Source organism: Amphibalanus amphitrite, unplaced genomic scaffold (assembly GCF_019059575.1).
Source record: "Amphibalanus amphitrite isolate SeventyFive unplaced genomic scaffold, NRLGWU_Aamphi_draft 000182F_arrow, whole genome shotgun sequence".
Lineage (NCBI taxonomy): Eukaryota > Metazoa > Arthropoda > Thecostraca > Balanomorpha > Balanidae > Amphibalanus > Amphibalanus amphitrite.
In genome coordinates, this window is record NW_024881677.1 from 746058 (window position 1) to 770298 (window position 24241).

Below are 24241 nucleotides of genomic sequence, written 5' to 3' on the forward strand. Positions count from 1 at the left end.
AAACTGAAAGATATTTTTTGACAAGGAGGAACACTGTCTACCGGTTTAAGCAGATCATTCGTTCATTCATTCATTCATTCTCATTCATTCATTCATTCATTCATTCATTCATTCATTCATTCATTCATTCATTCATTCATTCATTCATTCATTCATTCATTCATTCATTCATTCATTCATTCATTCATTCATTCATTCATTCATTCATTCATTCATTCATTCATTCATTCATTCATTCATTCATTCATTCATTCATTCATTCACTTATTTATTCATTCATTCATTCGTTGTATAAACTTTCAACCATCGTCCGCGGTACTCACCAGAATGAAAAACGATCCAATGACCATGCTAAATCCCAGCAGAGACCATGGCCCAACATACAGCAGATTCACCACAAAACCATATCCGGTCATGAAGAAGGCAGCTGAAACGAAACTCTGCTTCAGACAGTGTCGGGCGAACACATCTACCAAACACAAAACATTATAACTAGTATCATGAATACTGTGGAAAGTTGTCAACGAACGACCAAACAAACGTCAGCACCATTTAGTCGAAACAGGGTCTACTTCGATTGGCCAACCACATTAAGTTTTATTGGTAACACGTCCTTCACAAACATCGGATGACTGCGAGCTCACAGATGACGAAGGCGAAGATGCGAAATCCCTCAATGACGCGCTCCATATCATTGGTGCAGATGTTGACGACTTTGCCTAGGATCTGTTCAGAGGCTGAGCCCAGCCGCAGTACCTTGTGGTACACCATCAGCTGGAGAGCCCCGGACGCACGAGCACCTGGGGAAGACGTTACACGATACACAATAAACACACACACAAGGCAATTACACAGTTTTATGTACTTAGTACAAAACGAGTACAATATGCAAGTAAGAATCATCAGTGAGAGGGAAGTAATAATTGAAACGGGATTTTTAGTTAATGCACGAGCGACAAACCGCGCCGTTTGACCCTGATGCAACAAACTCCGAGTGGTGTCACATATACCCGCCGCACTACTCACCAGTGAAGACGCAGGTAACTCCGAAAGCAGCTGACATGAAGTAGACGGAGAATATGCGAGCCACGGCCATGGCGACCACAAGAAGGATGGCTTTTTCGACGGGCTCAGAGCCCGAGTTGAGGTACAGCATCACCTGACGAAGCAGGATCGACTGGGGGAGGGGGGGGGAGATTGTCATCAGTGTGTTGGGGGGGGGGGGGGGCAGGGGAGGTCGTCGGACTGTTTGGGTATCTGGCGATAGGATAGGGTGGTATATCAGCGGACTGACATTGGAAGTAGGGCTAGAGAGCAACATAACATTAGTGGATTGACGATAGTGATAGCGACTATGGAATTACCGACTAGGTGAGCATTTTATATAGCTTCAGGTTTTGAGACTGCTTGTGACTTTCAAACGGCTTTTACACAAACGCAGAAAATCGTTATTGTAATATCGGTTCCAAACTTCTATGTATTGTTTCATTTTATTAGCAGCACACTGCCGAAATCCATCAGCTGTAGTTAACACCAGGTTAAACATGTTGGCTTGCCATTACTCGCTCGAACTTCGCGGAAGGGCAAAAATTCACGGTTGTGGCTAGCTTGATCGAACAAGAAGAATTGCCACACCTAATACCAGCCAATACCGCATTCTCATGACGAACGACCTCACGAATCACGATCACTTTCGTTTGTCGCCTGCCAGCCTACGTCACCCGTCCCTGTAGTTTCGTCCCCGGGTCTTTCTTCTCCGCGCTGTCGTTCGTGTGGGACAGCCCGGCCGGCAGTCCTTCTCCCAACTGTAGCTCCCCTGTGGCTGCCTCCCTCATCAGGTTGAATATGACGCTATGCAGAGCTCTCTCCAGCAGCAGCGGCTGCTCGCCCGTTCTCGGACGGCGGAAGCGGCGCTGCGGCACCCCTTCAGTCGGCTCTGCCAGCTGCACGGCCGCAGGCACCGCCTCCTTCCGCAGCCTCTTCAGCGCGCTCTGCAGCTCGCAGTCCCGCAGCAGTTGCCACAGCAGGGAGGACAGCAGCCGGCGCAGACATGTCAGCTCGTCGGCAGATGGACGCGCCGCCGCTGCGGCGTCTGTGTCCGCGTCCTCAGCTCCACCAGTGGTGACCCCGTCTGTATCAGCGGGGATGTCGGGAGAATCGGAGGAGGGGTCTGGAGCGGGGGCGGACATGAGCGGCACAAAGACCCGCTCGCGCCAGGCGGGCTCGGCGCCCAGCGGAGTGTCGTCAGCATGACAGACGAGCGCGGACAGTGAGAGCGTCGTGTAGATGACTGCCGGCTCCATGGGCGGTGGTGAGGGCGGCCGGCGCGTGCCCTCGGGTGCCGCCTCTGTGATGGTGAACTCATCGCGCCGCCGCTGGCTCTCCACCTCCCAGGCAGCGTGGTTGAGCTCAAACAACCGCTGACGGGTCAGGTTCCGGAACGCCAGGTGAATGGTGTGAGAGTACACCTGCGGGTGCTGTCCGGCACTGAGTGTGATCCGCACGGGCAGCACCTCACCCGGCCTCAGCACGCCCTCTGCTGGCTCCGGTCGAACTACCGGCCCGGCGGACTCGCCGCCAGAGGCGCTACTGTCAGCTCCATAGATGGCGCAGCAGTCGGCGGCGGCCAGGCGTCGAGTCCAGGCGAACTGCAGCACGTCTTCTCCGGAGTTATGCAGGTACACCAGCCGACTTTGCTCTGTGTGTGTGCTGAGCGCACCGAACTGCAGGTAGCGGTGTGACAGCCGCACCTGCTGGTCGGGCATGGTGGCCTGCTGTCGGCTGGGTATCTGCGGCTCGGCGGGGTCGGCGGCCGGCTCACCGGGAGCGGTACCGCGAGCGGTCAGCAGCAGCGGCTGGTGGCAACACGGAGCGCTGACACACACCGGCAGCCGGGCCGAGTACTCGCGCGCCTCCAGCGGCTGGAAGAGCAGCCGGAGCCGTGCGCATCCGCCGGCCGGCACGGTACCCTGGGTGTCCAAGCAGCGCAGCACCGACACGCCATAGTTCTCCTCCGCCAGCGCCTCCAGTGCGTCGGTGTGCACGTGGAACTGGACCGGCTGCAGACCGGCGTTATACAGCGAGCAGAACTGGAGAGGCGGCACGCGGCAGCCGACGGGTACAGGGTGCAGGGCCAGCCGCTGCAGCTCACCCCGGCCCAGCGCCGACTGCAGCGGACTTGGCCGCTCGGGAGCCGTGTCCGGGAGCAGCAGGCCCGGCCACGGCGGCTCGCTCACCGTGTACAGCCAGCCGCTGCCGGACTCCACGCCCGTGGCCACCACGGTCACGGGCACGGCGCTGCCGCCGTCCACCGCTAGCCGGAGCCGTGCGCAGGCGAGGCCGGCGGCCGACATCGGACCCACCGTCACTGACACGGTCTGACGCTGGCCGGGAGCCAGCCGGCCCGTGGTCGGCTTCAGAGACAGCCAGCTCGTATCCTCGGCCGTCCGACACGACCAGCCGACCGGCACTCGGCACGGGTTCTCTAGGAGCAGCACCAGACGCAGCGGCGGCGAGCCGTGCGGCCGGGGAGGGAACACCAGCGCCAGTGGCTGCTCTTGAACCGTCTCCGGTTTGGCCAGCGCAGCGTTCAGCCGATCCACGGCGAGAAGACGCCACAGCAGCGCCTTGTCCTCGAATCTCTCGCCACACATGGCCTCCAGGTCGGCAATCCATACCCGAGGCAGGTGGGCGCGCAGGGTTAACTCGGCCAGTTCCACTGGGTCCGTGATGGGACGACCGTCCACCTCTTCAGACAGCAGCCGGTAAGTCAGGTCGCAGTGACAGTCGCCGGCCTGGCGCGGGCATAGCTCCACCGTTACAGTTATCTCCTTCTCGGCGCCAATGGTCACCTGGCGCACGGCTGCCTCTGGCGGCGCCTGCGCCTCGCCCGGCAGCAGCAGTGCGGACGTGCCCGTGGTCTGTGTCTCCAGCGGACGGGGTAACAGTGCCAGTAACACCGGTACCGCCGCCGCGCAGCTGTTCCGCAGGGTCACAGAAGCGCGAGCCGGTGTACCCAGAGCGCACTCACCTAATGTCAGACGGCGCGGCGCGCACGAGATCGTCTCAGGCACCACCTGCAGACGGACGCGCACGTTATGCACGCGCGAGGTGCCGAGCGGCTGGTCACACGCGTCCAACAGCTGCAGCCGGTGAGGCACAATAAACTCGTGTGTACCGCACTGGTCAGCGCGGCAGCTCCACAGCACCGAGCGGCGCTGGTTCGGTGCCAGTGTCAGCTCCGGGAAGTCGGCGTACAGCGCTGTGTCACTCGGTTCAGCTGCCACACGCAGTCTGCAGCGGGTCAAGTTACGCACAATGGTCGACTGGTGGACGACCATTCCCGGGCAGGCGGCCGGCAGGCTGAGCTGCGGTGGTGTCCAGGCAGCCGCCGGCACCTCCTGGCTCACCAGCACCGCCAGCTGCAGGCGGTGACCGGTGTGCAGGTTCAGCCTCCAGCAGATCTCCAGTCGAGCGCGCGCCGTCTCAGTCCCTCCCGAGGCCGTGTACTGGACAGCCAGCACGTGAAGACTTCCGGGCGCTATGCGCCCAGCCAGCGGCCACACACGCAGTTCGGGAGCCGCCGATAGAAGGTCATACACCAGAGGCTTCCGCTCGTCCAGGTTTCGCAGTGTGACAGTGGTGGCGACAGTGCCGGATAGAGGACAGGGCGGCATCACCAGCGGGACCGGGGACAGCTGCACGCGCGGTACCCAGGTCTCTGCACCGTCGGCGAACGTGTGACCCAGCGCGGCGCAGACGATCGAGGCGGCCGCCGGGGTACCCGGGCTGGCCTCCGCCGGAGACAGCAGTGCTTCCACGTGACCGAAATACAGCTGGTTCGGCTCGTCGGGGAGGAAGATGATCTCGAACATCGCTGTCTGTCGGGGCCGGAGGCGAGCCACGGCCGGTCGGGCGCTCCACATATCTCGCCGCTCTGCCGGCCACGTCACGCGCAGCTCGCGTTCACTGACGTTACTCAGGTGAACCACGCACGTCTGGCCGTTCACTAGACAGGCGCGTCCGAAGTCGACCCGGTCCACATCGAGCACAGCCCAGGCGGTGGAGGCCGGCGGCTGGAACGGTCCGCGCGCCGGCATCGGGAGGCGGCCGGCGCCGCCGAGCAGCAGCTGCATGTGCTGCTGACCGGCCGGCGGGCCGTGGTGCACCAGCAGCGGCAGCTGACACCGCGCCGGCCTCCACTGCTCACTCCAGCAGCTCACCGAGACGCGCAGCTTCTCACCGGGCGCCACCTCTCCGCCGCTGGGCTCCACAGAGAACAGCGCCGAGCGGAGCGGCAGACAGAACGCCGCCGGCACCGAGCCGTCATTCAGCAGCTCGAAGTAGCGCCGTGCCGAGCTGCGGCCGGCCACAGCGCCAAAGTTCAGAGAGTCACACGACAGGGCCAGCGCTGGAGCGAGAGAAATCCCCTCGAGGTGTAGCTGGATGACACCAGCGCTGCCGAAGAGCAGCGTAAAGTAGTCGATGTCTTTGACGTGCGGAAAGCGCGGCCGGTATTTGACGGTGACGGTGGTGGCGTCACCCGGGGCTAGCTCACCGTAGGACGGACATAGCTTGAAGACGTCACCCAGCGGGTGGGACTGCGGGTCGCGCCGTAGCTGAAACGTCACGCTCTCGTTCGAGGGGTTGGCAATACGCAGGTAGCGTGACTCCGAACAGCCGGTGCCGATTCGGCCGTAGTCGATCGTCACCACGTCTTCCAAGCCCTCCGAGAGCACGATCGGTATTATTTTCTTCAGCTCGTCGGCGTTCATGGTTATGTGCTTTTGAAAGCTCGACTTATGGAGCTCAAAACCTCTTCACAATTCAAATTAACGTATTTACGCGAGGAAGGTCACTTATCCCATCTTTCAAAAACATAAAGTCATCATGCAACATCTCTTTGAGTTAAATGCAGCAAGATCTATAAAATGAAGCAGAGATCTGAAATTCAGCGTATCACAGAAATTCATCGGGCACGTCGGGTGTATTCGCGCCACGGCGAAGACATTGAGCACGTGCCGATGTGCTTAGCAGATGCTTCACTGTGATTGTTTCTTGATTCTTCTTTGACTGAGTGACTTTTTTTTTAGTTTTTCTATGACGACATTGGCCGTGCAAGGTAACGAATGCATGGTCGTTTTCAGCTGCACTGAAAACAATTTAACCCAAGGCCCGCGAGTAAACCGGTGTTTTGCAGGTACCCCTATCCGCAACCATTTTTAACCACCCTCCCTGGAGTACAGTAAGGTCCCATTGCAGTGTAGTCGTCCCTGCTCTCAGCGGACTTGTTCGCTGACAGCGGTAATATCCGCTCAGAGCAAGTACGACTACACCGCAATGGGACCTAGCACTACTCCTGGGAGGGTGGTTAAAAATGGTTGCGGATAGGGGTACCCGTAAAACACCGGTTTACTCGCCAGCCTTGGGTTAAACTGTTTTCAGTGTGTGTGCCTATAATGTTATTCAACCGCTCGATTCTCATAGGCATGCTGAACTTCTTGTTGGAGAGATAAGTTAACATATTGATTATGAAAACTGTTAAGTGAGGAAATGATACCGTACAATTTTTGATTTTTCAAAATATTTCGATGGCTTTTCTTTTAATAATTGAACCACGCAACGCTGGTACAGGGAAGCGAGTGGCATATCGCCCTAAAGCATATTTATTGTTTCCTTTCGTTCAGTATGTATGTAATTGGGTTCCACTCTCTTGTCCCATAAAGCTGATGATCCGCCACTGCCGAAAAGTGCACGCCAGGGCCACTGCATCCCACACCGCGGTGAAATGCGAGTTGCAGCCCTGACTTACCGGTCCGAGCAGTGCCAGGAAGTTGGAGACGAGCAGCAGCACAGTGGTGGTGACGATGCGCGTGCGGAAGGTGCGAATCAGTGTCCTGGTGAGCGAGGCATACCGAGGTCCCTTGTTGGCCACCTCTTGGCGCCAGTGCCGCTCCAAACGGGTGTAGTTGGTCTGGCACGAGTCTTCCGTCTACCGAGAACAGACAGGGGTCACTAAAACAAATGTTTACTTAACCCTCGCCCGCACATGCCATTTTCCCATCCTAGAACGCACATGGGGGGGGGGGGGGGTTGCCATGCCCCCCGCGCCATTTCGTTCCTGTTGGAGATAGAGCTTAGTGTTAAAGACCAAAAAGATTCTTTGGGAAGAGACAAATCTAATGATACCCAGTTTTACCTTCTCAGGTCAGTCATTGACCTTCCAGGTCAGGTCAAACTAAAAAATGTTGCTGTTTTGGATCACCGTTGGATATCAAGTGCGCTGCTTATCATATACCGATGACGATGCCGTTTTCTGGTGCCAAGCCAGCTAGAACCTCCTGGTCACACTACCCGACCAGATTTTTGCTGCTGAGGTCATTTCAGGTCAAGTTAGGTCAAGGTCAATTATATGTGTTTGTATGTCTGTGTGTGTCTGTGTGTATACTGATGTGTGCACCGATTGTTTATGTGTCCATATTACATGAAATCATGATCTGAGAAGCTTTTACCAAAAATGCAGTCAAAAAAATTCACAAAAAGTAAATTCCGCTTGCCTAAAACGCAATTATCTTAGATGACCTAGGTTGACCTTGACCTTGACCTTGACATCTGTACATCGTCGAACAACATGTTCCATGATAGGTGGGAGGTAAGATTGGCAAAAAAGGCCGAAATCAAGGTGTCAGAAGCTCACAAGGCCCATAGCCAACGCAAGATGTTGAAAATTGGCCATTTGGGTCATGACATGACCTGAAAAACAAGGTCATATCTCCGAAACCAAAAACCACAGAAACTTGAAATTTTCAGTGGACATCAAGAAAGGATAGAGGAGCAGCTATACGAAAAATCAGCGTTCTAGCTCTAAAAATGTTGAGTGCAGAGCAGAAAGACTACCGGGGGGTGGCAACCACCCCGCCCCCCCCCATGTGCGGGCGAGGGTTAAAAAGAACTCAAGCTAGTTAAACTCTTTAATCGCTTTTTGCTAAAATTTATTTCATTCTTATGAAGTTGATGTATGATTTATTTCATGGTATAGGCTCAATTTATACAAATTCTCACTGGTAGTCATATATTACCATTTTAGTCTAGCAATAGACCATGCGTTTTCTGCAGCACTCGCACAAAATTCACCATTTACGTACCCGAAGCGTCCAGATGTCGTCGGGCTTCAGTTGACCCCGACATGCTTTCCACATCAGTCCTGTCATCCATGAGAGAGTGTAGAGGGAGAGAAAACCCCGGCCAGGGCCTGGCATCAGGTGCTTTGGCTCCCTGACAGAGACGGAAGAGACGGTTAGTGATGACGGAACAGTTTTTTTTTTACAGTAAAACAGTGACAAAGAAGCGAACAGCTAAAGAGATTAGCCCCTTTAGCGATGGAAAATTAGGCATCTAATTGATCCGTTTGATGCTTTTGGTACCTGAGAGATTTTAGTAGTTGTTTACTAGTACCTAGGTTTTATATATTTTGAATGAAATGTCGATTGCTTTGGTTTTTTGCTTTCAATTTCAACGAAAAAGGCGCTCAATGTTCCGTCGTGAAATGACTGTCTTAGTGTTTCCTGGATCATGAGACCCAATGCGTGCTGAATTCTACAAACACAATAATTAGATGAAGCTTCGGACTTCAATACTCATGAGCCTTATTGAAGAGTGGCTACACAGTGACTTCATGGGATTTCATGTATATGATATTTACCAGGAAGTTGTAAGGTTTCATCAAACAATTAGTGTGAACGGCCGGCACAAGATAGCGGCATACAGCCGGAGAAGGTGTCTGCGGATCTTTTGCGATTCGGGAAACACAAAAGCACAATAATGGAGGCACGCATTGAGCCGGGACCTGATCGCACTGCGATATACCACCTTCCCCCGGACGGAAATCGTATGACCTTGACCTATCGACCTGAGTATACTGAGAGACTCAGGTTTTATAGGTTTCATATATTTACATTATTTAGGTTTTATGTAGGGGAGAGTGGGGTAAGATGCCCAGGGTGGGAAAGACTGCCCCCTCTAGCGGCGAAACAAATAATCGAACCTGGAAATTAAGGTTCTTAGCGTAAAGCGGAAGCCTGCCTTGTTAACTGAACAAAAATTTGCGAAGCTCAGTTGGGCAACGGCTGGCTGGTGCTTGCATGTTTTTTATTTGCTGCTTTCAAAAAAATATCTTGGTGTCAAAACATTGTAAATGTCAAAGAAGGTAGATAATTTTGCGTCCCTTACTATAGTCGTGATACATTAACATGCGTGTACTCTGTCCCAAGCAGTTTGTTTCAGGGTGTAGTTTTATGGCTAACAAATTGTACTGATTTAATATTACTTCGGTACCTTGGGGTAAGATGTCCTGTCCTGATGGGGAAAGACGCCCCCCTAAATCCGTAGGCTGTCCTTCAAGCAGCCCGTCAAATCATTTATTACATACTTGTGATGAGAGACAAAGCCGATCTGGGACTATTGAGAGTCCAGTACGGTTGGCTGCTCCCCATGCCGGTCTCTCGGCCCACACAGCGACTTTTTGGGCGGCATCTGACTTTGTGAGCCCTCACGACGGTCTCTATGGGCCACATTATTGGCTCCAGGGCCCCTCACGACATCCTTTGAGGGCTCCCACGTTGGCTCCACGGGCCGCGCTGGCATCTGAGGTCCCCACGATGGGCTCGAGGGCCCTCAAGCATCATGAAGACCTATAAGGGCCCCCACAGTGGTCTCCGAACGCCACCACGGAGGCTTGTTTGGCCGCGCTGGACTCGATGACCCTAACGATGACCTCTGAAGCCCCTTACGATTACTTTTGAGGGCCCTTACGATGACGTTTGGTGTCTACTGCAGGCTCGAAGGGACTACTGATTCGTTCAGGCGATTCACGTGCCCATTTATGTCACTTATAGTGCAGGGGGCATCTTCCCCAACGTCAGGGGGCGTCTTTCCCACCCTGTGGGAAAGACGCCCCCTGATAAGATGCCCCCTTTCACTTCTTCAGGAAAATGCTTAATAGCAAAAAAAGTTATAATATTTCAGGCACGAAAGTGTGATATTTTTGTAGAAAAATGATGTCGGCTTCCGTTTGAACTCCAAGTTTTTGCTTTCTGACCGTCATTTTCGAATAATATATGACAAAGTAAAGCCCTGGGCATCTTTCCCCACTCTCCCCTACCACTGCACGGTGGTATGCACGTTGGTAGGAAGGCGAGGTCACCTACTTTTTTCGTTGTGCAGCCAAAAATGTGCAAAATGAAAAATGAGCTCACACACATATTTTACACAAATTTTCTTGTTTATCGAACGCTTGAAGACATGCTACATTATTTCATCTCGCTACGTCAACTTTATGGAGAGATCAAACTATATTACATAAATGCAACATAGGTATTCTAGGTAGCATAAAAAGATGCCGGAGGATGTAACACTGAGACGACGATTTCTTATATCCATGAATACCCAAGCTCCACGACCTTCCCAAAAATGCCACGTCACTCCACGTCGTCACAAAATTATCAGTCTGCTACCTGAGACCATTAATTAGTGTCTCTCACTGTCAAAACGTACCTACCGGGTGCTGCCCGACTCCCCGCTGTCGTACAGAGACGAGCCCACCGTCGTGACACGCACGACCTTTCAGAGGCACGCCCCAGAGTAGGCGTTTTTCGGTAAAAAGTCGCTGTTATTCAATCTCATCACTCACTCTGTTACTAGGTTTGAGAAGGCCACTGGCGCGTTTGTGGTATGTGCCTCGTTTGTTCGGTGACAAAATGTGCACGGTCATGCTTGAAATTTGCTGTGGCGCATTTATGTTCCAAGGCGACAGAGTCCCTATGGCTGTATAACCCTGCGAGCCACAGGTTTCTGACCACCGATGTAAGTACTTACACACACGAAATACTATAAAATCGTCTTTAACAAAAACAAGCCCGGAGTTTAACAGCATGAGCCATTCAAGCTGTTTAGCCTCCCATAGGAGGCTGAGGGTCTATCAACACAGCTAAGTCACTGACGTGAATTACTCAAAATGAGGATGCTATGCCAGCCTTGATGTGCATACCGGTGGACTGCTTCCGAGTGCTTTTTTTGTTCCCGTTTCTGCTCCCAGCGATCCAAGCAGGGCCAGTGTGGCGACTGAACATGTCCCACCAGCCCATTGTCCTATGACAAACAAGGGCCGGCCGGCTCTGACCCAGGCGTGCTTGGGGATACGTGACCTCGAAGTCCTTTTGGACGCGGCCCTTATCACTTAAAACGAACAAGTGATCGTGAGCTTCGTCAACGTTGCTGGTGTTAGTTGGAACTTATCATGCAACCTCTTCAGTCATTACTTCCCTAGCTTGCGAGACTGGCAAATTCTCATTCGTTCCAGTTAGCCGTCCAGACATACACTCATACAGTCCTGCAGGGGTTGTTATGCAACACAGACTTCAGAAGGTCTCTCCTCTCTCTCTCTCTCTCTCTCTCTCTCTCTCCTCTCTCTCTCTCTCTCTCTCTCTCTCTCTCTCTCTCTCTCTCTCTCTCTCTCTCCTCTCTCTCTCTCTCTCTCTCTCTCTCCTCTCTCTCTCTCTCTCTCTCTCTCTCCACTCTCTCCCCCTTTCTCTCTTAGATTAAATGACTGGAGTTACACGCAACTCACTCTCCTTTGCTATTATGCGATTAATATTATCTCGTTAATTTTGCACACCATGTAATATCACAACCATAACAATTGCGTGGAAATGCTCGTGACATTGCCATGGCAGACGCGGGAAACTTACTTGGACTTTGATCGGATGGGCTTTAACTGCTTCAAGGAGGATTTGTATCTCTCCGACCATTTTCTCTTCGTATATTCTTGCAGCCTGCAAAACACGGCATCGGTGGTAAACTAGCGTAGCGTTAAATGTAAAACAGCAAGCTTTCGATGATTCAAGAACTATTCGGTATCAAGATTTTCGGGTCTTCATAAAAAAATCATATTTAGCAATCAGCATATCAAATAGCAACGCGATGCACCATGTCACCGACATCACATCAAACTGTGTCATATACATACACACACCGTTCTTAGCCCTTTGTTTCGATCGTTTATTGTTGCTGCTGAGTGCTCACAGCCCGCTGAAGTTACTCACTCAGCAGTCATGGTGCGTCCGTGCCCCTTCCGTCAGTATCGACCGGTCTCTGACCCGCCACTCTGACTCGCTGACCCGTTCAGCGGTGACCCGACCCGGGCGGCGCCGGCAGCACACTGTCTGACTGTCTGTCGGTGACCGGTCACTGGACGGGTCCGATGGGCACTGAGGACAGGGGGACGTCCGGCCGATAGCGTGACGTGACGTGACGCCTGGAACGAGTCGACGACGCTGCGGTGTGATAGAGGCGCGGTCACGGATTGGTATTGAGGGGGAAGCGGGGGGAGGGATGCTATACATTACCCGTGAACCGGAGTTGGGGAGACCGTGATGTGAAGACAGGCATGTAAACACGGAACTGAGTGAGGTACGTACGTACTCCCGACTAATGGAGACGAGTGTCATGACTGTTGTGAGTGTTGCTGGATTTAACAAACTTGAAATGAGGCATGCCATCACTTCGAGAACGGTGCGCTCCATGACAGATCCAAGGAGTAATTAATTAAGATTGTGAAAAAACATATCTGTCCAGGGAGAAGTCAAATATTGTCCCTGTTACCGATAACTCACTCCTCGCGTCAAAACAGCTTAGCATGACATGACGCGTGGAGGGTCATTTGTGCGACTGGTACTTAGAACTGCACTTTGTGCAACTGTACACAGTTTGCCGACAAATAAACAATTCAACGAGTAGCTGGAGGTGAGCTGGTGCGGATTATGCGTATATTTCACACAGGTTGCTTACACAGTTGAGTTGATAACTATGTCATCGATGCCCTTAGGATGCGATTCGGCTTACGGTATTGATCTTCAGTTGATCAACTGCAGTTATGTACCTTTTTTTCGTGATTGTGCACAAGTCACGGGTTTTTCTTAACCCTCGCCCGCACATGGGGGGGGGGGGGGTGGTTGCCACCCTCCCCAGGCAGTCTTTCTGCTCTGCACTCAACATTTTTAGAGCTAGAAGGCTGATTTTTCGTATAGCTGCTTGTCTATCCTTTCTTGATGTCCACTGAAAATTTCAAATTTCTGTGATTTTTGGTTTCGGAGATATGACCTTGTTTTTCAGGTCATGTCATGACCCAAATGGCCAATTCTCAACATCTTGCGTTTGCCATGGGCCTTGTGAGCTTTTGACACCCTGATTTCGGCCTTTTTTGCCAGTCTTACCTCCCACCTATCATGGAACATGTTGTTCGACGATGTACAGGGGTCAAGGTCAGGGTCAAGGTCAACCTAGGTCATCTAAGATAATTGCGTTTTAGGCAAGCTGAATTTACTTTTTGTGAAGTTTTTTGACTGCATTTTTGGTAAAAGCTTCTCAGATCATGATTTCATGTGATATGGACCCAAAAACAATCGGTGCACACATCAGTATACACACAGACACACACAGACATACAAACACATATAATTGACCTTGACCTAACTTGACCTGAAATGACCTCAGCAGCAAAATTCTAGTCGGATAGTGTGACAAAGAGGTTCTAGCTGGCTTGGCACCAGAAAACAGCATCGTCATCGGTATTTGATAAGCAGCGCACTTGATATCCAACGGTGACCCAAAACAGCAAAATTTTTTAGTTTGACCTGCCCTGGAAGGTCAATGACTGACCTGAGAAGGTAAAACTGGGTATCATTGGATTCGTCTCTTCCCAAAGAATCTTTTTGGTCTTTACTGCTAAGCTCTATCTCCAACAGGAACGAAATGGCGCGGGGGGGTGGCAACCACCCCCCCCCCCCATGTGCGTTCTAGGATGGGAAAATGGCATGTGCGGGCGAGGGTTAAAGGTCATCTAAAGTAAGGTCGGTCCAGTAATCTGACCATTTGAAGTCATTGGGGCACCATAGAATCTGCTATTTTTAATTTTGGTCTTGGTCAACGGAAATGATCCAAGCTATTTAACGCACGGAAGCGTATTTTCCATTCCTTCCATACTCAGTACCTATATAATGCTTCACGTTCGTGCTGTTGTCACTATGTGACAACTTCACATAGTGACAACTTCACGTTCATGCTGTTGTCACTATGGTCATCGAAATGTTTTGTTAAAAGTGTCATCAAAATTAAGCTAGCGAGCCCCAAAAGTCACCAATAGACTCAGGCAATCTGTCAAATCGAATGATATGTGATATTAACCCGCGGCGGGCCGGTGCTCCGAGACTTCCGCGCCGGGCCGGGGGGGAGGTGTCTGAACACCCCCCCCTTTTAACTCGGCTCCTGGGCCACGTAGCGACAAGCGGTAAGCGGCAATCGAAAGAACGTCCAAAATAAGGACGAACACACTTCGGTTATTTTTTTAGGTAAGGTCAAAGGTCAGGTCACCAGAGGTTACCAAAGGAAATATGTTGGCTATTTCAAAATTTTTGAAAACTGCCCACGGCTAACTCGGGAACCGATAGATCTACGGCGCCACGGAAAAGCGCATTCGATGGATATTTCGCCACCATGTCCTCAGATTTGACCTCAGACCAACGGTTAGCCTCCAGAAGGCAAAAACTCCAAAACTAGGCGTTTTTACGAAAAGTGTCTTTTCGGCAATAACTTTTGACTCAAAAGAGGCACGACATTACTTTTGGCAGAATAGTGTTCCTCTCGTCGAGACGCTTCGAATAAACTATAATTTGACCTTGAAAGGTCAATTTGAAAATTTGACCTCAGGTCAAGGTCATGACCTGACCGGAAAAGGTCATGTTGCATACCAGTCGATCCGCATCGTCGAGCCGAACACATCTAATGTATTTTCATCGCTCTAAAATGTCTCTATCAGAATTTATTAGCGAAAAAAATATGTTAGATACTATTCGTGACCTGAGATGACCTTTGGGACATAACGAGGGGTCACAGGTGCCATTTTTCGGTTCAGTGTGTCAAATTTTACCTACATCCCGATGTTTGAGAGTGTCTATGTTTATCTCTTCCAGACAAAGGAATATCACTCGACATGCCTGATCGTGACACACGATGGTGCCAACATCGTGCCTCTCCGACCATTTTTGGCGAAGCTACAAAAAAACAACAACAACAACAAAACACACACACAATCCATATACCTTACCCTGTAGGTACCTGTATTTACCAAAAACGAAACCCTGACCATGGGAACTTTGACCTGATCTCAGAGGTCACCGGTTGAACTGATACTTGCTATCGGGTACCAGTCTCTGCATTTTATGACGGCTGCACGCTTGTTTTTTCCGCGACGCCTTAGCTTGATAAGGGGCGAAACAGTGAGGGGCACACCGCTTCGCCCGGGGCGTATGCAAAAAAAAAAGAAGATTGATCCGGCTGGGGTTAAACGGTGAATTCCTTGGAGAACATATACCGTACCATGCAACTTACCAATACCGTGCAATGCCGTCCTGGCTGGCTGGACGTAATTAATTCTCAACGTAACATTTGAAGCTGTTGACAGTTTTGCGCTCCGTCACGATATAGTTTTTGTATGAGGGGCTCGTGTCTGAAGGCAGCAGGCGTGACCGGTAATTTAACATTTACGTCAACTTCAAACTCGCCTCATTAAATAAAGATAGACTGCAGGGCACAAAACAGTTGTCAGCATATGCTCTGAGATAGACCAACTCGGCGCTCCCTTGATATTCACTGCCGCGGATTACAAGATCTATACAGACCAAATCATCGTCACTAGCTCCCTTCATTGATAACAGCGCCTCATGGAACGTGTCTCGGCCCGGTAGACTGATGGACACTGAACATGACCTCATCATCCCCTTGTGGTACATACATGGCGCCAGCCTTTCTGCAGACGTTACGCCACACGCCACCGCTTTGACGTAAGGACATGCTGATTTTGCAGAGTCGGTGATTCAGAAGAGGACTGGATGCTTCTGTTAAATATCTTCCCGGCCACACAATTAGGGACAATCGCTTGGCACGTTGTTGGAGCTGGATGAGGATTGAACAAGGAATCTGTATGGCTGATTCTTTCATCAAAAGACAGCTAATTTTAGCATTCTCCCTGAAACTTTCTACCATCCTATGTTCGTTGTTCAGGTCCTTTTCGCAGCCGATCAGAGATCGATCATCTGATGGATTTGGATCTGGCAGATGATAATCTGGATCTGCATTGGATGGCAGATCTGGCGCGCGCTGCAGTCCAATCCACGATGTGCAGCGTCAGGAATTCATTCCTAGATATGGTTTTCAGTGACGCCATGTAAACAGAGCGCACGTCAGGCTCATGAGCTGAGAACATTGCCTCTGGTGCAGCGCCGACATTCACGGAACTGCTGTGTTGGAGCTTGCAGGTCTGGTCCGTGGTCATGGTAATCATGTAACTTATGCGGCTCATGCTGCAGTCAGAGGACCACGTGGCAGATGGAATAGGGATTGCTCGTTAATTGCAAGTAGGTGGCGCCTTGTACGACCACTGGCTCCACACCACTCACTGCATGCAAATTGTGCCTTGACCAAAAGTGTAACCATACCTGCTAGACGCCTCGGTGAGCACTGAATACCTCAATCAAAAATCCTTTACTGAACTTAACCATGTAGCGTTCGCAATGATTGACTGCAGTGTGATGGAAACAGATAAGTGTATGTCCACTCAGTAATGTTACACTTTGTTATCGGGAGACATGCGCATTGATATCCATGAAAACACTGGGGAGACCAAATCACATGTTTTAGAGACATGTTAGTGTGGAGAGCAAATAGATATTATAGGATTAAATTGGACTTACTCCACAAGAGAATCGTTTTCGGTCGGAGCTTTCGACATGTATTACATGTCCTCTTCAGCGAAGGTCGGTAATCGGGGCGAAAATAAAACGTTCGGGTCGAATCGAATCGCACAAGATGTCGGTGAGCTGCGCAGAGTTATTTAGGCCGCTTGAATTACAAAATAAGCAAGACTGAAACACGTGACGACAATAAGAGTACACTCAATGAGAAAGTCTACCAAAAAAACAAGAACGCATACCACACTAATAAAATCATTGTTCTGCAGTAAAGCCAAGCACCACTTGCCGAAGCTGCAGGAGAGCAACGTGGCCTACAAGATCGAGTGCTCCTGCCAAGTTGACGGTGATCCTGTGGTCTACATCGGCGAGACAGACCGTGAGCTAGGAACCAGAGTCAGAGAACACCGGGAGAGCTGGACTGGAGCTGTTCGCTCGAGAGCCAACGCATCGGCCTTCAGTGCTCACAGGGATTGTTCACCTGCCTTCGATGAGGTCAAGGTACTAAATCGAGCCAACCACTACCAGATGCGACTGCTGCTCGAGTCGGCGTACATCCGGACTGTGGGACGGCGGGAGGCCGTCTTGGTGTCGCCTAATGATGCGAATGTGAACAGAAACTCAGGTGCGCTGCTGCAAGACCGCTGGCTGCCAATAATTCGTCGTGTTTGCCAGTAGTTTTATAGTGTTTTAAACATTTATATCGTGTGATAGTGTTTTTTTATATTGATCTCTTTACACTTTTGTACCCTACCTGCTTTAGCATCTTTGTAGTTTTTAACTTTTGTGGTATTTATAGGTATGTATAACGTTTTATATTTCTGTACCGAGATAGTATGTATTGATTTCTATATTTTTTAGGATTTTATTAGTGTGGTATGCGCTCTTGTTTTTTGGTAGACTTTCTCATTGAGTGTACTCTTATTGTCGTCACGTGTTTCAGTCTTGCTTATTTTGTAATTCAAGCGGCCTAAATAACTCTGCGCAGCTCACCGACATCTTGTGCGATTCGATTCGACCCGAACGTTTTATTTTCGCCCCGATTACCGACCTTCGCTGAAGAGGACATGTAATACATGTCGAAAGCTCCGACCGAAAACGATTCTCTTGTGGAGTAAGTCCAATTTAATCCTATAAAATCACATGTTGATATGAATCGACTCAAGTGTCTGTATGCACGACAGAACGGATTGAAAGATAAACACAGCTTAAAAACCAATAAAGGATTATGTGAGTGAGAGCGTGAGATGATGTTTTTCGTACACCAACACCTAACATAAAGGACATCTAACATCTAAGAACAATAAAGGATTATTATCAAGCTCAGAGATAAGCTGAATTCAGGAAGACCGCTTGCCTCATGAATCGTTTCGGTTCGAAGTTATGCAAGTAGGGTGATAACCTCGCTTCCGCCAAGTCTCGGTAATTTTAGCATCGTTGGAAATTTGATTTACTTTTATTATGACCGTTTGAATGATCGCTGTTAGACGTGACAGAGATATCAACTCAAGCAGCAACTGAAGCCCCGTTATCGACAATAGAGGTGGCAAAAGATGAAAATTTTGGGAACCAGACTCGAACCAGACCCGGCTGGACATTTCTGGAACCAGTCGGACCCGGTCTTAGTTGGAATCGGAACCAGTTGGACCCGTTCCCCAAAAGTCAATTAATACAAACTACTTGTAGTCATCAATAGTTGCATCATGTAAAACAGCGTATTTCCAATTGGGAATACTCATGAGCTACTGTGTGCAAAGAAACATTAACTTACTTCACTTCATATTTTGCAATAATGTGTAGTGTGCTAGATGTATAGTTTATGGTAGGACCCGGTTGGACCCGTCAGAAAATTTCCAGGAACCGGTCTGGACCCATATGGGTCCAGACTGGTTCTTTGGACCGGGTCCTCGGGTCCACATTTTGCCACCTCTAATCGACAATTAATGTCACACGACTGTCCCGATCGCTAGATCACATCATGAATTTAACTGAAGCGTGCCCAGAGAACCTTGCATAACGGTCGATTTTTCAGAGTGCATATGACGTCAGCTTCACGTCAGCATCGTAGGGGAAAGAGGTCAACATCATGTAGTGCATCTGTGAAAAACATCGGCAGTGCAAATACGGCCCATATAAGATGGAACTCTAGTGCTTTAATTACTATAATTGTTTGCGGTGATTGGGAAAAAGGACAATTACAAACACTTTTTTCTTTCGTAATCATGCATAAATAATATGACATACATATATGCCGCACAGACTGCGCGAGCACGTGTGCAAACTGTTGCGACCAATGAACATGCCAGAAACAATCGACTGCGATCTGATTTGAGCCTGAAAATTTAGTGAAAAAAAGGGGGAGGGTGCCCCTGCTTTCCCACACCCACTCACCTGAACACCAAACACAGCACTCTCAGCTCTTTACCACGCTATCCTGTAGCGACCCCTCTCCACCGCAGCCTCCGACTGCTCTATGGGCCAACTGGCGGCAGACGCTCCGGCCCCAGACAGCTGAGCAGCCACCGGCCGGCGGTACGCCTCCTCTGTCGCCAGGAGCCGTCAGCTGACCACAGACCGGCGCGCGCAGCCCCATCGACCGCGCCACCTGCTTCAGCAGCCAACCGACGACGATGGCGAACGTCGCAGACGGTGGTCGTCGCAGAAGGCGATCTCATGGCGAGGCGGTATTTATAGATTGACGTCTGCGCTCACAGTGGCCGACATGGCTTGGGATTGGGAGTCCAACTTTGAATTTGAACTCCAAAACCTTGACATTGGACTTCGTAGTAGTTTGAAAAGACGATATATAATTTGAGGATAGTCTTGATAGCTTCGTGAATTTACTCCGTAACTAGGTACATTTATATAATTTCTTATCTGGGTATTACATAAGTTTCCTGTATAGCTTCTTTTCTATAAGTAATGCCCAGTATCATATCATATTTGGAGCATGGCAATAGCCACTCTGCACACTGAGGCACAGCCCTGTTCATTAATCACCAGCAACAAAGCCCCCTTCACAGTCTCAGCCACAGTTTTGATCATAAATGTCATAGTCCTGGTCTCTGTCACATCCACAGCTTACGTCACCCATGGCTGCCCCATCTCAGGGAGCTGTCGATGGTTCTCCAATAGGTGGTACCCCGCAGTGACCCCCGCCGCGCGGCACCCACGCAGCCGCCGACAGATACGACCTCAGGTCGTTTGTCATACGACGTGGGGTCCAACGATTAATGATGAGCGGCCGGTGCGCTGTCACAGGACCCGGCTACTGGATTCGTCAGAGCGGAAGAGTGACGCGGCAGTTCCAGACTCCGCGCTTTTCATACAATGCTCATCAATTGTGTTTCAAGGTTTTTTGTTTGTTTTTTGCTGTTTTTCATAAATTTCTTTGACTAGCCATTAACCCTCGCCCGCACATGCCATTTTCCCATCCTAGAACGCACATGGGGGGGGGGGGGTGGTTGCCACCCCCCCCGCGCCATTTCGTTCCTGTTGGAGATAGAGCTTAGCAGTAAAGACCAAAAAGATTCTTTGGGAAGAGACGAATCCAATGATACCCAGTTTTACCTTCTCAGGTCAGTCATTGACCTTCCAGGTCAGGTCAAACTAAAAAATGTTGCTGTTTTGGGTCACCGTTGGATATCAAGTGTGCTGCTTATCAAATACCGATGACGATGCTGTTTTCTGGTGCCAAGCCAGCTAGAACCTCTTTGTCACACTACCCGACCATAATTTTGCTGCTGAGGTCATTTCAGGTCAAGTTAGGTCAAGGTCAATTATATGTGTTTGTATGTCTGTGTGTGTCTGTGTGTATACTGATGTGTGCACCGATTGTTTTTGGGTCCATATTACATGAAATCATGATCTGAGAAGCTTTTACCAAAAATGCAGTAAAAAAAAACTTCAAAAAAAGTAAATTCAGCTTGCCTAAAACGCAATTATCTTAGGTGACCTAGGTTGACCTTGACCCTGACCTTGACCCCTGTACATCGTCAAACAACATGTTCCATGATAGGTAGGAGGTAAGACTGGCAAAAAAGGCCGAAATCAGGGTGTCAAAAGCTCATAAGGCCCATGGCAAACGCAAGATGTTGAGAATTGGCCATTTGGGTCATGACATGACCTGAAAAACAAGGTCATATCTCCGAAACCAAAAATCACAGAAACTTGAAATTTTCAGTGGACATCAAAAAAGGATAGAGGAGCAGCTATACGAAAAATCAGCCTTCTAGCTCTAAAAATGTTGAGTGCAGAGCAGAAAGTCTACCTGGGGGGGGGGGGTGGCAACCACCCCCCCCCCATGTGCGGGCGAGGGTTAACAAAACACATTCGTCGTTAGAATATTCATGTGCAGGTAGATCGTTTCTGATTCAAAACGCTGCATATTTTTGCGAAAGTTTACAATTTATGGGAAGTACAGCAATTAAATTCATAGGATAACTAATGTCAACCAAGACTTTCTCCATCTTTTTTAACATTTTGTCCCTCGGTTCGATTGTGTCAGTGGGAACAGAATAACAATAATAACAGAAACAGAATAGTTATATAATCACAATTCACAGCAGCCAGTCATTCACAGTATTTTTCTAATGCTGCAGCTCACCATGATATGACAGGTTCCTAGGGTTGCGTACGCTTACATATGTGAAGGCTCGAACGCGGAACAATGCCCGGCTAGCCCTGCCCCGACCGTGCGGTGGCCTAATGGCGCACTCATCTCTCCAAGTCGACAATCGACATACCATGCCTCCACTGCCCTGGGAGGCGCCAACGATCCCGTCACCGGCTGTGGCACCATGGTGGCGCAATCGTATAGGTGGGGCTGGGGTTATAGGTATCTGCTTGGAGCTCTAGTTCAATTAGGGACGAAGCGGCGACGGGAGGAGGGTATAATGCGCCTTCTATGTAACTATTCTTATATTGACTCCTTGTCCTTACCAATGATGAGGATAAGTTGCATGATGATTCATCATCCCGTCCTCGACTTTTGTAAAAAAAAGAATAGTTCTGGACTCTGACAATGGTATAGAGCCACGTTTTGCCGTAAACAAGCATAAGCTCAAGATTATTGATGCTGCACATACAAAATCTAACATAATGTCATCGTACTAACTAGATTCGTCATCGTCTTCATCGTCATCGAATCATCATTGTAACGATTCTATGGCCAGGATTCAGGACATATATCCCACTTATTTGCCGCACCGGAAAGCATGCTTAATATTCGTATGAAGGGTATGTACTGCGGCACAGCAAACAGCAGGCGCTCTGCTATTGCCACCTGGCGGCAAAGAGTGAAACTAGTGGTCACTGCGGCACAGCATAACTTCAGGCGCTCTATTATTGCCATCTAGTGACGAAAGGTAAAAGTACTGATCATTGCGGTACAGTATAGCTGCAGGCGCCTTGCTCCTGCCATCTAGTGGCGAAAGGTAGAGGTATTAGACGCTGCGGCACAACATCTCTACAGACGCTCAAGTCGCCAAGAAACAATTGTACTACACATTGCCTTACGAGGAGTCAGGTAATAACAATGCGTCATCAATCTGAACATAATAACATTTTCAAAGACTTTACATTGGTAAACATCTTCGGTGGTGGTTTTAAGAACTACCTCCACATTTAATTCGTTTTATTATGATTATGTAAATGTCGTTTTTTCCGGGTGCCATAGATTGATCTAAAATATCAGATCTAGTTCAGCTAGACCATAAACGCTTACAATTTTAACTTTTTAAGCGGTAAGGAGTTTTGAATTTCCTAGGAGCGTACTTACATGAGACGTATGATTTTCATGAGACGCTTGGTTTACACTCATCATTGAAGCTTTAAAATATAAATGAATGTTTCGATGTATGTAGGTAACTAAATCCTTTGGTGTGTTGCACATATCGTTGAGTCCGCTGGCAATCAATTTGATTAGGATAATATAGTCAAGGCTTCGTTGTCAGTATTCCATTAGGGAGTTATATGTTATGTGTACACCTTTCCAATGTTACAGCTCCGGTTGTCGCTAGGTGCATTCTGCTTTGTTTGGTTGGTTGCTTAACCCGCGAGTTGCTGGGGGGGGGGGGGGGGCGTTAAACGCCCCCACTTTTTTTCGCCGGGCCATAGCATAAAAATGGCGCGCTGCAGGCGCGCCAAATTTTGGGTACCTGTAGGGAATTGATTGAAGTTTATTGTGACAAAGTTTCAAAAAATCGGTCGGAAAATTTTTGAGATATCGAGGTTTTAGTGACGTCATGATTTCTGAGTTTTCGACCAAAAACGGCATATGTTCAAAAAATCATATAAAATCACATAATAGACATACAGACATGCCGTAAACGCCATTAGAATGCCAATACCATGAACAATCAAATGGTTATCTTCGATTATTGATTATCGTTCCGCATTTTCCAAAATCTTGAACTGAATCTTGACAATTTCTCGTGACTACTTCACGACCATGATACATGAATTTCTTAAGTTGAACTTTTTGAGCCAAACACGTACACATATGATAAAATGAATGTCACCATCGTGTTCTACGGCCCAAATTACCCATAAACATGTGTCATAGGCTGCGAATAACGGTTTTGATTTTCGGGGATATGTGCCTACCCGGTTGACCTGACCTTGACCCTGACCTATGCTTGACTGACCCCTACATGGAACTGACACTCTTGTAGGCCTTATATGATGAATTGTGCACCGTTTTGACAGAGTTTCTGACGAGAGGCGCCCATTGCGAAGTCCTGAAGTCCATGCTACTGAAAGCCCGATTTCAGGTGTTTGACCTGACCTTGACCCGACCTGTGACCTCAAAATTCAGCTTTAAAGTACTCATCTGAAGCGTCTCGTCGCGTTCTTTCGTTTGCCGCCTCGTGCGTTTCGCTGCGCCTATTGGTTCTCGAGTTATCGACTGGGGGCGTTTAACCCCCCCCCCCCCAGCAAACGGTGGGTGGCGAAATACCCCAGCAACTGCCGGGTTAAGTCACGCATGTCTATTGAGACAATTTCAGTGCTATAAGATAGGGAAGGATACAGGAGAGACCTCGGGCTGAAACAATCTTTTCAATGGCTGGAGCGTTGCAGTCGCATGAACTTATTGCGCTGGAACAGAAGTGCACCGGGAGGACAGACCAGCCAGCCGCTCAAAGGACCAAGTAGCGAGCGCGTGCTTCAGCTGGAGTTTGCTACCAGGGGCGGAATGACACTCAGTCCGTATCGCGATGAGGATGGTTTGGCCCTGAACACCAGAAGGACAAATGCACACTGCACGCTGAAATTATGTACCGCAGTATCAGTCAGAGATCGGCTAGTTGGGGCTGTCATGGGGGAGTGCAGTCTGAGCGAGAGAACGCCAACGACATCTACTGCATTCAGGGTGACTACCACCAGATGCCGCTCGGAATCACATCACCACCCTGTGATGATGTGCCACCTGCGTCGCTAAT

General features: G+C 49.6%; 1 protein-coding gene across 2 annotated transcripts in view; it reads right to left on the reverse strand.

Moving 5' to 3' along the window:
* LOC122384129 (multidrug resistance-associated protein 5-like) overlaps positions 1–19308 on the reverse strand; it is a 38317-nt gene extending 19009 nt beyond the window's left edge. The window contains exons 1-8 of one of the 2 annotated variants that reach the window (XM_043371162.1): positions 19191–19308; positions 12099–12310; positions 11745–11828; positions 8145–8274; positions 6812–6991; positions 1027–1177; positions 645–800; positions 324–427 (exon numbers count right to left, since the gene is read on the reverse strand). In XM_043371162.1, the coding sequence (XP_043227097.1) occupies positions 324–427; positions 645–800; positions 1027–1177; positions 6812–6991; positions 8145–8274; positions 11745–11828; positions 12099–12109 (816 nt within the window). In that variant the 5' untranslated portion in view covers positions 12110–12310; positions 19191–19308. The remainder of the gene's footprint in view (positions 1–323; positions 428–644; positions 801–1026; positions 1178–6811; positions 6992–8144; positions 8275–11744; positions 11829–12098; positions 12311–19190) is intronic. The other variant, XM_043371161.1, reaches the window with a different exon arrangement.
* Positions 19309–24241: the final 4933 nt, after the last annotated feature.